Below are 16,411 nucleotides of genomic sequence, written 5' to 3'. Positions count from 1 at the left end.
TACCGTTACCTCCACCTCCCGGGTTCAAGTGATTCTCCTGCCTCAGCCTCCCGAGTAGTAGCTGGGATTACAGGCATGCACCACCATGCCCAGTTAATTTTGTATTTTTTAGTAGAGACAGGGTTTCTCCATGTTGGTCAGGCTGGTCTCGAACTCCCGACCTCAGGTGATCCACCCACCTTGGCCTCCCAAAGTGCTGGGATTACAGGCGTGAGCCACCACACCCGGCCCATTTTAACCACTTTTAAGTGTACAATTCGGTGGTTTTAATCACATTTACAATGTTGTCCAACCATTACCCCTTTCTAAAACTTTTCTTATCACCTCAAACAGAAACTGTAACCATTAATAATTCCCGATTCTCCCCTCCCCACAGCCCCCGATAAGTCCCATGTCTTGTCTGTCTCTCAGAACTTGCCTGTTCTAGAACCTCGTATCAGTGAAATCATACAGCGTTTGTCCTTTTGTGCCTGGCTTATTTCACTTAGCATGATGTCTTCAAGGTTCATCCATGTTGCAGCACGTATCAGAATTTCCTTTCTTTTTAAGGCAGAATACTATTTTGTTTATCCATTCAGTGCTTCACTGATAGACGCCTGGGTTGTTTCCACCTTTTGTCTGTTGTGAAGAATGCTGCTGTGTACATGGGTCTGCAAATGTCCATTCAAGTCCCTGCATTCCGTCCTTTGATACTTCCGACCTCAGGTGATCCGCCTGCCTCAGCCTCCCAAAGTGTTGGGATTACAGGCGTGAGACACCGCGCCCAGCCAGAAAAATTTTAAAGTCTCCTCCTTGCACAGAGGAACTTGTGAACCGAGATTCCTACCCATGATACAATGATGGAGCACTTTCTTTGGGCCAGGCGGGGCCTAATGAGGCTTGTGAACCGGGGGCCTCTGCTCTGAGGCTGGAGATGCTAAGATCTCTGGTGGACACTGCTTGCCTCAGGCACCGAGTAGAAAGCAATTGTGCTCTTTCCCACTCTGTCATACTGCTTCCTATAGCATGCAGGTCACTGTGTGACTCACTGACAGTGTGGTAAGGAGGTGGAGGGTGGCTGTGTGCCAGGCACAGAACTGGGCTCTGAAATGCCTGGTCTTCCTTACACCCCAGCCACTCCTCTCAGCACTCTCTCCATGTTGCTCAGCTTCTGGAGGCCACCAGTGAGGAAGCTGGGGCTTGACTTCAAGCCCATCTGACTCTAAAGCCAGTACCAGGGAGGGTGATCATTGCTGGTGGCAGCATCAGGAAGGCTTCCTGGAGGAGGGGGTTAGTTGTGCCTTGAGGGGCTCAGTACAGCCTTAACCATGGTGAGTGTGCTGGTTGGGTTTGCTGAACTTTGTTTGCAGTGATGCTATCTGTAAGCAGTAGATGAAGCTCCAAGTCCTGGCTTCATCCCACGCCACGCAGACCCTAGCTTCTGCTCACCAACCGGGGCCCCTCTCTCACCAGGTGTGCGGAGATGATCATCAGCATGGACAGCAGCCAGATCCACAGCAAAGACCCCCGTTACGGAGCTAGCCCCCTCCACTGGGCCAAGAATGCAGAGGTGAGTGGATCCTGAGGTGGGTGGGTGGGGCAGGGGGCCGGGCCCTGCAGGTCCTCAGGGCCCTCAGGAAGCAGGTTCCCGAGAGGACCCTGAGGCTAGCACTTGGGGACTGACCTTGCAGTGGGTGTGCAGGCAGAGAAGTCCATGAAGAGCTGGAATCCTGGCAGGGCTCTGCTGCTCTCTGGCTGGGCGGGGGGATCCGCCCTGTGCCTCAGTTTCCTCATCCATGAATTCTGCTTTGGAGATGTGATGAAGTCAGCAAGGCAGTGTGTGACAAAACTCGGCACAAATTGTAAAGTGCTTCCCAAATAGAAGGTGGCGTGATGATGATTGTATTATTAGTCAGGATTCTCTAGAGGGCCAGAACTAACAGGAGATATATATATAGAGAGAGAAGGGGGTTTATTTTTTTATTTTTTATTTTCGAGACGGAGTCTTGCTCTGTCGCCCAGGCTGGAGTGCAGTGGCACAATCTTGGCTCACTGCAAGCTCTGCCTCCCAGGTTCATGCCATTCTCCTGCCTCAGCCTCCCGAGTAGCTGGGACTACAGGCGCCCGCCACCACACCCGGCTAATTTTTTTGTATTTTTAGTAGAGACGGGGTTTCACCATGTTAGCCAGGATGGTCTCGATCTCCTGACCTCGTGATCTGCCTGCCTTGGCCTCCCAAAGTGCTGGGATTACAGGCGTGAGCCACCGTGCCTGGCCTAAAGGGGGGTTTATTAAGGAGCATTAACTCACACGATCACAAGGTCCCACAATAGGCCATCGCAAGCTGAGGAGCAAGGAAGCCAGTCCAAGTCCCAGAGCTGAAGGACTTGGAGTCTGATGTTTGAGGGCAGGAAGCATCCAGCACGGGAGAAAGATGTAGGCTGGGAGGCTAAGCCAGTCTAGCCTTTTCACATTTTTTTCTGCCTGCTTTATATTCTGGCCGTGCTGGCAGCTGATTAGATGGTGCCCACCCAGATTAAGGGTAGGTCTGCCTTCCCCTACTGACTCAAATGTTAATCTCTGTTAGCAGCACCCTCTCAGACACACCCAGGGTCAATACTTTACATCCTTCAATCCAATCAAGTTGACACTCATTATTAACCATCAAGATGATGATGATGATGATGGATGATGATGGTGGTGGTGGTGGTGCTGGGCCTAGCTGCACACACAGGGAGCCTGGCTGGGCATCTCCTCTGAGTTCTTCCCCTAAGCTAAGCTCTGTCCTCCTGGGAGGATGGAGGCCTCTGGTCTCATCACCAGGAAGCACAGCTTGACAGAGAATGGGATGCCCCAGAGTTCATGGCCTACTTCTCAATGTGATGGGCCAGGAGGGAGGGCACTGCCAGCCTCAGGGGTAACTCTGCATTCCAGGAGCCGGACACCAAGTCAGGCCCTTCTGTGTAGGTTTGGTCACTCATTGTCATCACATGCTGTGAGGTGGGGACTTGCATTCCCATCTTCACAGAAGCCCTGAAGTGCACATGGCTACAGTGACCCATCCAAGCGCAGGCAGCTGGGATGAGTGAAGCTGGGCTTTGGGCTCAGGTCTGTGACTCCAAAGCCAGGCTCCCCTCCCTGTTCCCAAGGCTCTCCCAGGGATGTGCATTGCCAAGGCCCAGTGAGAGGTGATACCTTTGCAGGGTTCCAGGGAGGGATGCAGGGAGCGGGGTGCTTCAGGACAGGCCCCAGAGGAGCCTTTGCAAGGAGAGTGGGTTCTGTTGGCACTAGGAAAGGACCAGAAGCCTCTTAAAACAGTCAGCACATCTTTGGCTTTTTGTCCCTAGTCTTGGGATGCTGATGGGATGGGAGGCAGTCTAGGCCCCCCTAGAACTGGGGCCTGCCCCTGGAATCCTCTTGCTAGTGCTTTCCAACATCCCAGTACCTGTAGGCCTCTCAGAGCAGAAGTGGCAGTGCCCACGTGTCCCGGGGTGCGGCAGCTCCCCGAGTGCCTGTGCTAATTCAGCCTGACCGTCTCCCGCAGATGGCCTGCATGCTGCTGAAACGGGGCTGCAACGTGAACAGCACCAGCTCCGCGGGGAACACGGCCCTGCACGTGGCGGTGATGCGCAACCGCTTCGACTGCGCCATAGTGCTGCTGACCCACGGGGCCAACGCGGATGCCCGCGGAGAGCACGGCAACACCCCGCTGCACCTGGCCATGTCGGTGAGCCCGGGACCGCGTGTCCTGCCCTGTGGGGCCCCGGTGGGAATGCAGGAGGGCTGTCCGGACTGGAGCCCTCCTCCCCACTGTCTCCCTCCTATCGTCAGCTGCTCCAAATCATCTTCCCACCCAAAGCTCAGTTCAGACCCTGACTCCTCCCTCAGGAAGCCTTCCAAGTCCCCCTCTCAGCCCAAAATAACACCACCTCCTGTGTGCTTTGGTACCTTTTCCACCTGTGCCCCCATTTGGCACTTGCATGGCACGAGAGGGAAAAATGACAGCTCTGGCCATAGACTGGCCCTGAGCAAGCCATGTCACCTGTCAGCCTCGATTTCCTCATCTGGAAAATGGTGGTGTCAATACTTATCTGGAAGAGTTGTGGAAAAGTTATGGTGGACACTTGGTCACCCTCTACAGAATGTCTAAGTGACACACGCAGTACCTGGCCCGAGTGAGCATCCTGCTTCCCTTCACTGGTCTGCGTGTTGCTCTCATCTTCCCTGGGAGGCTGTAAGATCCTGGCAGGCAAAGCCTGAGTGTGCAGCCCAGCAGCCTGTGGCAGGTGCCAGGCATATTCGTTGGTTTATTATAGAACACAGTTCCTGCCCTCAAAGCCCTTAATGTCTGGTTAGACAACTAGAGTATGAACATATTAAACCTAGCAGAGGAGGACGTTACTGTGTTACAGACATATGTGTGTGCATGTATTCTTTTTTTTCGAGATGGAGTCTCGCACTGTCGCCCAGGCTGGAGTGCAGTGGCGCGATCTTGGCTCACCACAACCTCCGCCTCCCAGGTTCAAGCGATTCTCCTGCCTCAGCCTCCCAAGTAGCTGGGACTACAGGCACGCGCCACCATGCCCAGCTAATTTTTGTATTTTTAGTAGAGCCGGGGTTTCACCATGTTGGCCAGGCTGGTCTCGAACTCCTGTGTTGGCCAGGCTGGTCTCAAACTCCTGACCTCATGATCCACCCGCCTTGGCACCCCAAAGTGCTGGGATTACAGGCGTGAGCCACCGCGCCCCACCGTGTGCACGTTTTCTATAGCAATACCGTATGTACAGAAGTCTGTTTACTGAGTCTCAGTGACAGAACATGAGAGACCCCCGGGACTCTAAAAGCCGATTCAGGACACATTCAGAGACATCCTGTTTTATACCAAAGGTCAAAACTTGGAAGAGATGTTGTTGCCCAAAAGGCTGAAACTATAAATAGTTTCATTTTTGAAACTGGACATTTTTAGCACTGGGTGGGCCCTTGGAATGATCTAACTCAGCAGTTCTCAAGTTTTTTGGCCTATTTGATCCCTTTATACTCTGAAAAATTATTGAGGATCACAAAGATTTTTTAATCATCTGGATTTTCTTTATCTATATTTACCATTTTAGAAATTTAAAGTGTGAAATTTTCAAAATATTAATTCATTTAAAAATAACAATAATAAATATATATGCCTACTATGTACCCACAAAAATTAAAATTAAATTTTTTAAAAAAAACTTAAAAAATAACTGGCCAGTTGCAGTGGCTCGTGTACACCTGTAATCCCAGCACTTTGGGAGGCCAAGATGGTCAGATCACCTGAGGCCAGGAGTTCGAGACCAGCCTGGCCAACATGGCGAAAGCCCATCTCTACTAAAAATGCAAAATTAGCTGGGTGTGAGACCTCTGAAAGGGTATCACGTGTTCACAGGGGTCCCCAGGTCTTACTTTAAGAACTGCTGATAGACTTTGGTCATCTTCATCCCATCTTCACAGTTTTTGGCATATTCATCAACCACCTTTACAATTGTGTACTTAATCACCTCTTCAAATTGACTTTTATTTATTTATTTTGAGACAGAGTTTCGCTTTTGTTGCCCAGGCTGGAGTGCAATGGCACGATCTTGGCTCACCGCAACCTCTGCCTCCTGGGTTCAAGCGATTCTCCTGCCTCAGCTTCCCGAGTAGCTGGGATTACAGGCATGCGCCACCACACCTGGCTAATTTTGTATTTTTAGTAGAGACGGGGTTTCTCCATGTTGGTCAGGCTGGTCTTGACCTCCTGACCTCAGGTGATCTACCTGCCTCAGCCTCCCAAACTGCTGGGATTACAAGCGTGAGCCACTGCGCCCGGCCTGGCTTACTTTTAAAAACTGACTTAAATTTATTTTGAGAGAAATGTTGCATCACTACCATAAATGGCCATCCATCCATCCAGTGCCAACCATAAAAGGTAACCAATGCAGGGCGCGGTGGCTCACGCCTGTAATCCCAGCATTTTGGGAGGCCGAGGTGGGCGAATTACGAGGTCAGGAGTTCAAGACCAGCCTGGCCAACATGGTGAAACCCTGTCTCTACTAAAAATACAAAAAATTAGCTGGGCGTAGTGGTGGGCACCTGTAATACCAGCTACTCGGGAGGCTGAGGCAGGAGAATTGCTTGAACTCGGTAGGCAGAGGTTGCAGTGAGCTGAGATCACGCCACTGCACTCCAGCCTGGGTGACAGAGTGAGACTCCGTCTCAAAAAAAACAAAACAGTAACAACAACAAAAAATCACAGTTAATGCTGAAAACACACACATATCTGTAGCCATAGAAGTCCTAATAGAATGTGAAGAACTGTTTGGAAAACCCCATTCTAGACCCACAGCTTCATTCTCCAGGCAGGGAAATCAGGTCCCAAGAAGAGGAAGGTGACAAGGCCAGAGCCCACAGTTCCAGGTGGCCAGTGTGTCCTCTGAAACCATGCCATGCTCTGCTCCCCTGCCTGGCCTCCAGGTGTGGAAATGTGTGACGCTCTTCGTGGGGACACTCCCCCGAAGGCTGCCATTAGGGGCACGTGTGTTCGGTTACCCCTCAGGGATGACACCCTGGACTGGGTGGGCAAGATGGCCTTCCCTGCCCTCACCCACCCTCTCCTTGCTACTCCTGAAAGCCATCAGCAGCTGACCTACTGTGTCCCCATGGCTCCTGGGTCGGGGTCACAGATGCACTGCATCTTTGGAGGCGGAGCTGGCAGAGCAGGGGCGAGTCACTTCTAGTTTCTGCCTGGGTTCTTACACCCTCCCCTGTGGGTGCTTTTAAGCCTGTTTGTCAGGTCCCCAGCCATCAAATGGCAGACTTTGGACTACCAGATTGACTTGGGTGGGGGTGAGGAGGGTTCCAGTGTCTCCCCGTGCTGAGGAGAGGCCCGCTGGGTGAGTTGACAGGTTGGGGCTGGCAGCCAGGGGCCCCTTTGTTCTTCACTTCCCCGGCGGTTGCACGTCTTACCCTCTCTCCATCTCCAACAGAAAGACAACGTGGAGATGATCAAGGCCCTCATCGTGTTCGGAGCAGAAGTGGACACCCCGAATGACTTTGGGGAGACTCCTACATTCCTAGCCTCCAAAATCGGCAGACGTATGTGCTCTGCACTCTGGGGCCGGAGTGGGGTGAGGGTTGGGTGGATACAGGGACTGAGGAGGAGGGAAGTCCCAGGCATCAGGTGCCAGCATCCTGTGCTGACCCGCCCTGCTCAGAGCTGCCAGGAGCACCTCGTACTCAGAGAGGGGGCTTCCTTACCCAAGCACAAGGGCCCTGAGCAGTAGATGCATGCCCACCACGGGGCTTGCTATACCAGCATCCTCTTCCTTGCAGCGCCCCCCACCTCAGGGTGCTAAGATTCCCAGCAGGGGTGGGGACAGGAGAGCCAGCAGCAGCCTTCTTTCCCCACTGTTGGGGAATTCACTGATGGAACCACTGGCTAGAATGACCAAGGGTGCATGCACTACACTGCACGAGCTCTGGGCATGCCTGTGTGGGCAGAGTGCATGGCCATGTGCTGCACGCTCGCACAGTGAGCCTTAGCTTCAGAGCTGGACAGAGCAGATCCTCCTCACCAGAGGCCTGGAGCCCGCTCTGGAGGGTTTCAGCAGCTGTGGGGGTCACTGTGGGCAGGTACCTGATGGCAGCAGTGTGTGTGTGCCAGTGCACACGTGTGTGTCTGCATGCACCGCATCTGTGACCTCCTTTTCAGCAATCCCATCCATCAAATGGAGTAGGTGCCCCCTGGCTGGCTCATTAGTCCCTTTGGAACCCTGAACTATCACTTAGCATTTTTGAGAATCACTGAATGTGGCCATGGGATTCCTGCTTTCTTGGCTGGAGTAGAAGGAAAGAAGGGGTTCCCACAGGCATCGGGCAGGGTGACACTGACCTCCTCCTCCCATATCCTCCTTCCCTGGCCTTAGGAAGCTGCTTGGGATGTACCAGCCTGGGGGCAGCACTCCCTGTCAGGGTGGGCTGAGGCCTCTGGAGCAGCCCACGTGCCCAGGGCCTGGTAGCTGGGACAGGGGACGGAGTGTGGAAAGGAGGGGCCTCTCCTTTGCATGTTGACATCATTTCTGATCCTGTGCCATCTCCCCTTCCCCAAACCATGACAAGTTGTCACCAGGAAGGCGATCTTGACTCTGCTGAGAACCGTGGGGGCCGAATACTGCTTCCCACCCATCCACGGGGTCCCCGCAGAGCAGGGCTCTGCAGCGCCACATCATCCCTTCTCCCTGGAAAGAGCTCAGCCCCCACCGATCAGCCTAAACAACCTAGGTAGGCCTCGCCTCCCAACTCCCTCTTCTCCAGCTGGTTCCCAGGCCCCTGGATCACAGCAGGCCCCACCAAAGCAACAGGATCCCTAGGACGGAAGTCACTAAAGGAAGCCGGGGAGGATGGGGCCGGAGTTGTCAGCCTCTAGGCAGCCAGCAACCCACAGATCCCAGAGGCCTAGGGTGTCCCTGGCTGATGTCCCATGCTCCGTTGCCCCTGAGAGGATGTGTCCTGCACACAGTCTCAGGCCTGGGCATTTCCAGTGGCACCCATGAGGTGGCTGCTGTCACTGCCCTCCTGTCCCCAGGGCGTTCAGGTTGGGCAGTGAGGAGTGCTGTCGGGGGAGTGGGGGCCCGGGCCCTCTGGCTTCACCTGTCCCTCTGGCTTCACCTCTATCACACCGTTTGAATCTCAGTTGGGCCTGAGACCTGTGTGCCCCCTTCCTGGCCCCATGGTGACTTTCAGACGTTGAATGTGGCCAGGCAGCCAGCATCTGCCCCGGTGCATTCCTTGGTGCCCAGGGAGACATCCCCAGACTAGACAGGACCCTTCTCTGGACTTTCTGTGGGCTGGCCCACTCAGGGACCTCCATTGTTTGGGAGCGGGGTCCCCTGAACAGAGGGCAGCCAGCAGCCAGTCCTTGGTGAGCCAGACTTCACTGTGGAGGCGGCAGCACCTTCAGCCAGGGTAGCCCGACCAAGCCTGGAGCTCTGGAGAGGCACCGTGACTGTGGCTTCTAGTCCTGGCTCCACCTCTCTCTCCCCTCCCAGGAACTCCCCCTCCACCTCCCATCTTGATCTCTCAATTTTGCAGGCAGTCACCCAAGCCAGGCCGGATGGTGGGCCTGGGGTGCGGCGTCAGATGGGTAACGCCCTGGGCCTGGAGAGGCCTCCGAGCCTAGCCATGCGGCATTAGCTCTAGCTCTCACTCCCTAATTCGTCCTTCTTAGCTGCGCACACACCACACACCCCCTCCCCTGCACCCTGTCCCCGGCCTCTCTCAGCCACTCTCCTGCTTCCCTTGTTCACTGTGCAGCTGTGTGCCCTGGGGAGGGGGAGACACCGCTTCGCAGCCCTCGGTTCTGCTTTGCTGCTTCTAGACTCTGCACAGTGGTGGGGGGCTGTCAGAGTTGGGGTCACGCGGGCTGCTGCACCAGGCACCTGGGGACTGGGCTGCTTGTCAGGAGGGGCAGCTAGTCAGTTGGGTGGACATGGGGCAGGCCTTGGACACAAAGGAAGACATGGACAGAGTGGATGGTGGGCCTGATCCCGGAGGCCACTGGGATTTCCAGACCTGGGATCAGGACGAGGGATGTCTCCTTTCATCCATGGACTTAAACCCCGAGGAACGTCCTGACTCAGCCTTTTGACTAAATGACCTTGGGTGAATTATGGACCCTCTTAGAGCCTCACCTGTCAATAGGGAATAAGAATTCTTAGGCCCCAGGTGGTTATCGCAGCATCGGCTCCGATGCAAGAAGCAGCACTTTGTCTGAAGAGGACACGCAAGGGTATTCATGCCTTGGGGTTTCAAGAGGAAGAGATTGAGGGGAACCTGGGAGCTGGCTGGGCAGGGTGGGGAGCCCTTCCCAGAGCAGTGGGCCCCCCTTTCCACTCCAGCCCATTTCTCTCCTGTGGCCTGTGGCTCAGCTTTCTCCTGGGACAGAGTCCTTCCTGTGGGGAAGGGACAGATGACAGGGGGAGTGGGGGGGTGAGGGCGTGGCCGTGGGCGAGGCACAGCCCAGGTTTGATCTAGGGACCTCTGGGGTAGCAGGGCTTGGGGACCCGCCTGACCACAGCATGCCCTGCTCTGTGCCTCACAGAACTGCAGGATCTCATGCACATCTCACGGTCCCGGAAGCCAGCGTTCATCCTGGGCTCCATGAGGGATGAGAAGCGGACGTAAGTGGATCGAGATCGGGGGCAGAGGGGGGAACGTGTGCGCTTTCCTGCCCCTCACCCACCCCCTGTTGTGGGCTCAGGGCTTTACTCTCTGCACCCTCACAGCCGGCGAAGTGGCTCTGCTCCTAGTCTTATAGTTCTCAGCAGAGACAGAACACGGAGAGCCTGTGTCGCTCATTCATTAATGCTGGGCGGTGCAGGCTCTGGAGACCAGCCCAGGGTGCCAGGCTTCTTGGACTTGGCGGGGCTGGCGCAGTGTTCTGGCCTCCCTCCCTGATCTCCTTATGGCTAGAAGAGGGGGAGATGCCTGGGTCCCCCCGGGGAGATCTCAGCAGCTGCTTCCCACTGCCCCTACCGGCTTCCTTAACCACCTCCCTCTGCAGAATAGTGGCGTGGGCTGCCTTCCCCAGCACCTGCTGTATACCTAGTCCCATTGTAAGAGGCGGGCCTGGGTGACAGGATGCAAAGAGAAGACGCCCAGGCCTTGCCCTTCAGGCATAATCCCGGGTGCTTGAACTCAGTGCCAGCTGGCACGGCAAGGTACCAGGACAAATGCGTTTCCAGCCACTGTGCTGTCGCCACCTCCCTTGATTGCTGCAGTTGATTCATTTATTCTTTATTAGTCTCTCATGTTCCTAATAGCCTTCCCAGGGAGGAATTTGTAACCTTGTTTCACAGATGCAGAACCTGAGCCCCTGAGAGGTGAAGTGACTTGCTCAAGGTCACACGGAGTGAGTGTCAGGGTGGCAACTCACAGCCGGGTCTTCCGAACCCACGTCCTTTGTGCTACCGCAGGCTCTCTCTGGGTTCTCTGTAGACTCTATACCTAGTGCCAGCCCTCTGCAGGGAAAGCTCTCTTCTCAGAATCAGAGGCAGCTCCACTCCCAGGGCCAGGCAGTGATCGTGCAGCTCCGTGGGTCCTCACACTTCGCACTCACTTCCATGCTACCCTGTTGTGTGCCCTGGAGGTTCCCCTGCCCCATCAGCATTCCCTCCCCTGTGCCCCCTGCATGCTCTTGCACGCGGGCACACACGCACACACACACGCACACATGCACGCACACACACCCACATGCACATGCATGCATGCCCACATGCAAACACATGGACATGCACACACATGCACACGTGCAAACACACATGCATGCACATGGACACCCACACACATGCACACACATGTACACACATGCATGTACATACACACACCTGTGCAGGGGCTGAGGTGAGGCAGCTGCACCTGAGGTGGGGGACCCACATTTCCCAAGGGAAGAAAAGCAGATTCCCCAGATTCTGGAGCCTCAGAACCCTGCCTGGAGCGGGGCTGAGGCAAGAGTCAGGAGACCCCTCGGTAGCTCCCCACTTGGGCCTTCCAAGCTACAGAGCCCTGCGCCCTCTGGGTTGATCTCTGTCGCCAGCCCCGCATCTTCGGGAGTTTGCTTTGGCCTCCAGCAACAGTGTAGTCTCTCCCCTGCCACCTCTAGGCTTGCTGTGGGGCTGGGTACCTGGTCCAGGAAAAGACCCCTAGAGGTGGGACCCGGGCCTCCTCCATTTATCAGCCCTCTTGGGCACCTCCTGCATCCCCTTGACACACAGCGCTGCCCAGAGCAGAGGCGGCTTCTGCCCTGGTGGAGCTTCCAGGTCAGCGCAGGAGAGAGTAAAAGAAAGATTGCGAATGGAATGGAAGCAGCCTCCACCAGGAAGCAGGTGGAGCAGCAGGCGGGCTGTGAGGGAGGGTCTCGATGGCATCAGGGCAGGCTTCTCTCAGCTTCATCAAGCTGAGATGGGAAGAAGAGAAGATCAGAGGAAGGTTCCAGACTGAACCGACCACAAAGGCATTCCCCCAGGGCATGGCCAATGAGGACAGGCAGGATGTGGGGAGACGTGTCAGGGCGCGCTGGAGAGCATGTGACTCAGGAGGCGGCAGACCTGGGTCCAGGTCCAGTCCGCATCCATATGACTTGGTTCCCGTCACCTAACCTCTGAGCTACACTCCCTCCGTCACTCAAAAATATGCACAGAGAGTAGGCGCAGTGGCTCCTGCCTGTAGTCCCAGCTACTCGGGAGGATCACTTGAGCTCAGAAGGTTGAGGCTGCCGTGAACTGTGATTGCACCACCACACACCAGCCTGGGTAACAGAGTGAGACCTTGTCTCTATAAATAAATAAATAAATAAGGCGGGGCACAGTGGCTCGTGCCTGTAATCCCAGCACTTTGGGAGGCCGAGACAGGCGGATCACCTGAGGTCGGGAGTTCAAGACCAGCCTGGCCAACATGGAGAAACCCCGTCTCTATTAAAAATACAAAATTAGCTGGGTGTGGTGGCGGGCACCTGTGATCCCAGCTACTCGGGAGGTTGAGGCAGGAGAATCATTTGAACCCGGGAGGCAGAGGTTGCGGTGAGCCGAGATCGCGTTATTGCACTCCAGCCTGGGCAACAAGAGTGAAACTCTGTCTCTAAATAAATAAGCACAGGGATGTCAGGGAGGGTCTACCTCAGAGGCGTTTGGGACAATGACATGAGCTAATGCTGGTAGCACCCCTCCCATAGCCCCTGGCATGAACCTCTCCCTTCCTCCCTGCCCCCTCCTCCCCTGCTTCTCCCACCTTGTGTGGAGGCCCTGACACCCTGTCACTGCCCATTCCTGGCCTGGCTGTAGGGTCCCCGCCCCTCCTTCCCCAGCCTTATTTAATTCCAACAGACTTTATCAGGCACCTGCTTTGGATCAGGCCTGATACTGACCAAAATCAGGTGTCCCAAGTTGGGGAGACTGGCCGAGATCCTGCTGGGATGGCGCCTGGTCAGTGATGCTATCCCCCGACCTTCCTTTCCCTTTCTCTGTTGCACTCTCCAGCCCCTGAAATACTAGACATTTGTTCCTTTACTGCCCTCACCCCCACCCTCGCTGTCCTGCATAGGACAGAAGTTCCTCGGGTCCGTCTGGGTCTGTCTGCCAGGACACAGCTGCAGGGGACAAGGGCTATGAGGGTGGATGTAAAGTACTGGGCTGTGGCAGGACCCTCCTCTCTCCCACTGCTGTTCCCACTGCAGCCACGACCACCTGCTGTGCCTGGATGGAGGAGGAGTGAAAGGCCTCATCATCATCCAGCTCCTCATCGCCATCGAGAAGGCCTCGGGTGTGGCCACCAAGGACCTGTTTGACTGGGTGGCGGGCACCAGCACTGGAGGCATCCTGGCCCTGGCCATTCTGCACAGTGAGGGCGGCCCCTGGGGATGGGGCCAGGCGGGGCTGAGACCTGTGTCCTCAAGGGGCCGAGTTTGTCTTCAGGGCTTTGCAAAAAGAGAGTGCAGGAGTAGAGGAGGGCTATAAGCCCTTTGAGGAGGCAGGGGCGGGGCTGCAGGTGCTGAGGTCCCAGGCTGGAAGGAGAAGGGCTGGGCCCATGGGCTTGGGTTTGGGGATCCCCCACCCTCTGGCCACAGAGGGTAGAGCTGGCTGTGTGAAATTTCGGCATAGGAAGCGTTTCCTATCGACTGCCTTAACCCCTCCTCCCCTCACCCCTGCAAAGCAGGCACCAGGGGCCACACAGCCTGCTGCACATAAGGAATCCCATTCCCAGGGTGCACGCAGCAGGCAGTCTCAGGAATGAGGAGCCACTGAGCCTCAGGATGCCAGAGCCCTTGCCTGCACACTTCATTTTACTGGGAAATTTTACTGGGAAATTAAGTTCCCAGGCGGGGAGGGATGACGTGAAGTCACATAGCTCATCCATGGGGTCGCTGGGCTGGAGCACAGTCCCCTAGACTCCCAGCCTGGCACTTCCTAGGCCACAGGGCACTGTGTAGTCTCCTTTCACTGCCGCTTTGCAAAGGCGCCTGGCTTGCTGGACAGATAGCCGGGTGGCCAGTGTTGTGACGGCTCCTCTGTGGAGCTGTCTGAGCTTCTAGGTGCTGACAGGTGGGGAGGGGCACCGCCAGATCAGGGTCCTCAGCTCCCCCCAACCCCCTGGGCATTGTCCTGGGACTCAACATGTCTGACTGGTGCCCCTGCCCCTGTGCTGGTCAGATTCCATTTTCTCCAGAGCGCCCCCACATCTGGATCCTGGTCATGCAAAGTCTTGGAGGTGCCAGGGGAGGACTCCCCACCCTAGGGTGGGTATCAGGGCCTGTGGGCCAGGCCTATGTTGGATGCTGGGGATGCAGAGCTGAGCCAGGCATACCCCAGCCTCAGGAGCAGGGGGCTCAGCCAGTCCAGGAGGTGCTGGGGACAGAGTCCCATGGGCGGAGGAGGAGAGTCATCTGTCAAGTTGCCGGGACGTTAGTGTCCACGGCGGTTTATTGACTGGTATTTCATTTCCTTTTGATGATTCTCACCATAGCCCTGCGGGGTGAGCAGATGGGGAAACTGAGAACCAGAGAGGATCAGCCAGTGAATTGGGCAGTCAGGACTGGGTCTCCAGCAGTGCGCCCAGCTCTCTCCCCCAGCCTCAGGGTCCCAGCATCCCCTCTCTGGTCTTCCACAGGGTCCAAGGGCGGGCACGAGGTCTGAGCAGGCAGACTGGGCAGAGTCCTAGCTTCTTCTCCAAAAGGGCCACGTCCTTCTTCAGGGACCATTTCTCCCCATCCAGGGTCTTGAGACTCCCAGGGGCCATGGAGGGGATTTGAGAGGTCTCCTGGCTGATCCTCCGGTGTGGGCAGATGGCCTCCTTTCAGCTACCCTCTGCTTGTACATCCCTGGCCCTGGGGAACTCACTGCCTCACGGGGGAAGTGGGGCAGCTTCTCCTTCCTGGAGGTGCAGCCGGCCCCTTGGCCCTGCCTGTTCTGAAGGCGCAAAGGACAGGGCTATTCCTTGTTTTCTGTGACAAACAACGTGGGTCTAGCTTTTATAAGCTTTTACTCTTGAGGGGCTCTTCTTTAAGGAAAATAATACAAAATCATGAATACAAGATGAGGTGCAGAGCCGTGGGGCTTCAGTGGTTTTTGAGTCTCTCCGTTGCCCAGGCTGGAGTGCAGTGGTGCATCTTGGCTCACTGCAACCTCCGCTCCCGGGTTCAAGCGATTCTCCTGCCTCTCAGCCTCCCGAGTAGCTGGGACTACAGGCGCCCGCCACCACACCTGGCGAATTTTTGTATTTTTAATAGAGACGGGGTTTCACCATGTTGGGCAGGCTGGTCTCAAACTCCTGACCTCAAGTGATCCACCTGCCTCAGCCTCCCAAAGTGCTGGGATTACAGGCGCTAGCCACCATGTCCAGCCGGAAGGGGGTTTCTCTCTGTCTGTCTGGGAGGTTGCAAAGGAAGGGCCCAGAATGTGGGTTTGCTTAGGCCTTGGTAAACCCGCTTCCTCCTGCCACCTCCTGCGTTCAGGCCCTCCGCAGGCTGTTCTACGGGAGCCCTGCGTGTGGCCGCTGCATCTCCCCGCCTCTGACCCCTTTGTTCCTAGGTAAGTCCATGGCCTACATGCGCGGCATGTACTTTCGCATGAAGGATGAGGTGTTCCGGGGCTCCAGGCCCTACGAGTCGGGGCCCCTGGAGGAGTTCCTGAAGCGGGAGTTTGGGGAGCACACCAAGATGACGGACGTCAGGAAACCCAAGTAAGCCCTGGCGCACTGGGGCCGTGGCCGCAGCTGTGCCCACTGTGGCTGTTCCCTGGGGACAGAGGGCTCCCTGTCCTGCTGAGGGAGGGGGAAGAGCGCCCCACGCTTGAGGGGAGCAGAGGGAACCCCCTTCCCAGGGAGGCAGAGGGCTGGGGTGTGGCTCTCACTTGGGCATGCAGACACCTGCTGAGCGCAGGAGGGGCGTGGCCTGGTGGGCCTGGCTCTGCCCTGCCCGGCTCTGCCCTGCCCGGCTCTGCCCTGCCCAGCTCTGCCCTGCCTGGCTCTGCCCTGCCTGGCTCTGCCCTGCCCGGCCAGGGGTCTGGAGCTTGCCTGGAGAGAGCCTGGGCCACCCTTCTCTGAGACCACCTGGGCAGAGGCTGGGTTTTTGCTGCCCAGGCAAAAGGAACCCACTGGCCTTTCAAATGACACGGCTAAACATTTTCTCACATTTCAGACAGCACTCACTCCCAGGATCGGACTACTAGGTTATAATCAGAGGGCTTCAGTCTTACCTTTAATTTAAGGCCTACAAGACTTGAACTAATTTAAGTCAGACTGAAGGAGAAAGTCACATTTCCAGGAAACATTTGTTTGGGAAGCCCAAATCCTAGGACTAAGCAATGCATCCCGTTCGGGGCTGGATGAATGGTGTGTTCCAAGAGGAGTGTTTTGAGCATTTCTGAGTGATTTT

At 56.0% G+C, this 16,411-nt stretch overlaps 1 protein-coding gene across 39 annotated transcripts in view; it reads left to right on the top strand.

The window, feature by feature from the left end:
- PLA2G6 (phospholipase A2 group VI) overlaps positions 1 to 16,411 on the top strand; it is a 107,032-nt gene that overhangs the window by 55,625 nt on the left and 34,996 nt on the right. For 24 of the 39 annotated variants that reach the window (XM_063603267.1, XM_063603265.1, XM_063603276.1 and 21 more), the window contains 7 exons: positions 1,453 to 1,549; positions 3,524 to 3,706; positions 6,975 to 7,083; positions 8,107 to 8,268; positions 10,088 to 10,166; positions 13,217 to 13,380; positions 15,567 to 15,717. In XM_063603267.1, coding sequence (XP_063459337.1) covers positions 1,453 to 1,549; positions 3,524 to 3,706; positions 6,975 to 7,083; positions 8,107 to 8,268; positions 10,088 to 10,166; positions 13,217 to 13,380; positions 15,567 to 15,717 — 945 coding nt within the window. Of the gene's footprint in view, positions 1 to 1,452; positions 1,550 to 3,523; positions 3,707 to 6,974; positions 7,084 to 8,106; positions 8,269 to 9,101; positions 9,776 to 10,087; positions 10,167 to 13,216; positions 13,381 to 15,566; positions 15,718 to 16,411 lie in introns of those variants that run through there. The other 15 variants (XM_063603272.1, XM_063603273.1, XM_063603271.1 and 12 more) reach the window with 3 other exon arrangements.

Source organism: Pan paniscus, chromosome 23 (assembly GCF_029289425.2).
Source record: "Pan paniscus chromosome 23, NHGRI_mPanPan1-v2.0_pri, whole genome shotgun sequence".
In the NCBI taxonomy this organism is placed as follows: Eukaryota; Metazoa; Chordata; class Mammalia; order Primates; family Hominidae; genus Pan; species Pan paniscus.
Note: the sequence above shows the minus strand (reverse complement) of the source record. Positions and strands in the feature narration are given on the sequence as shown.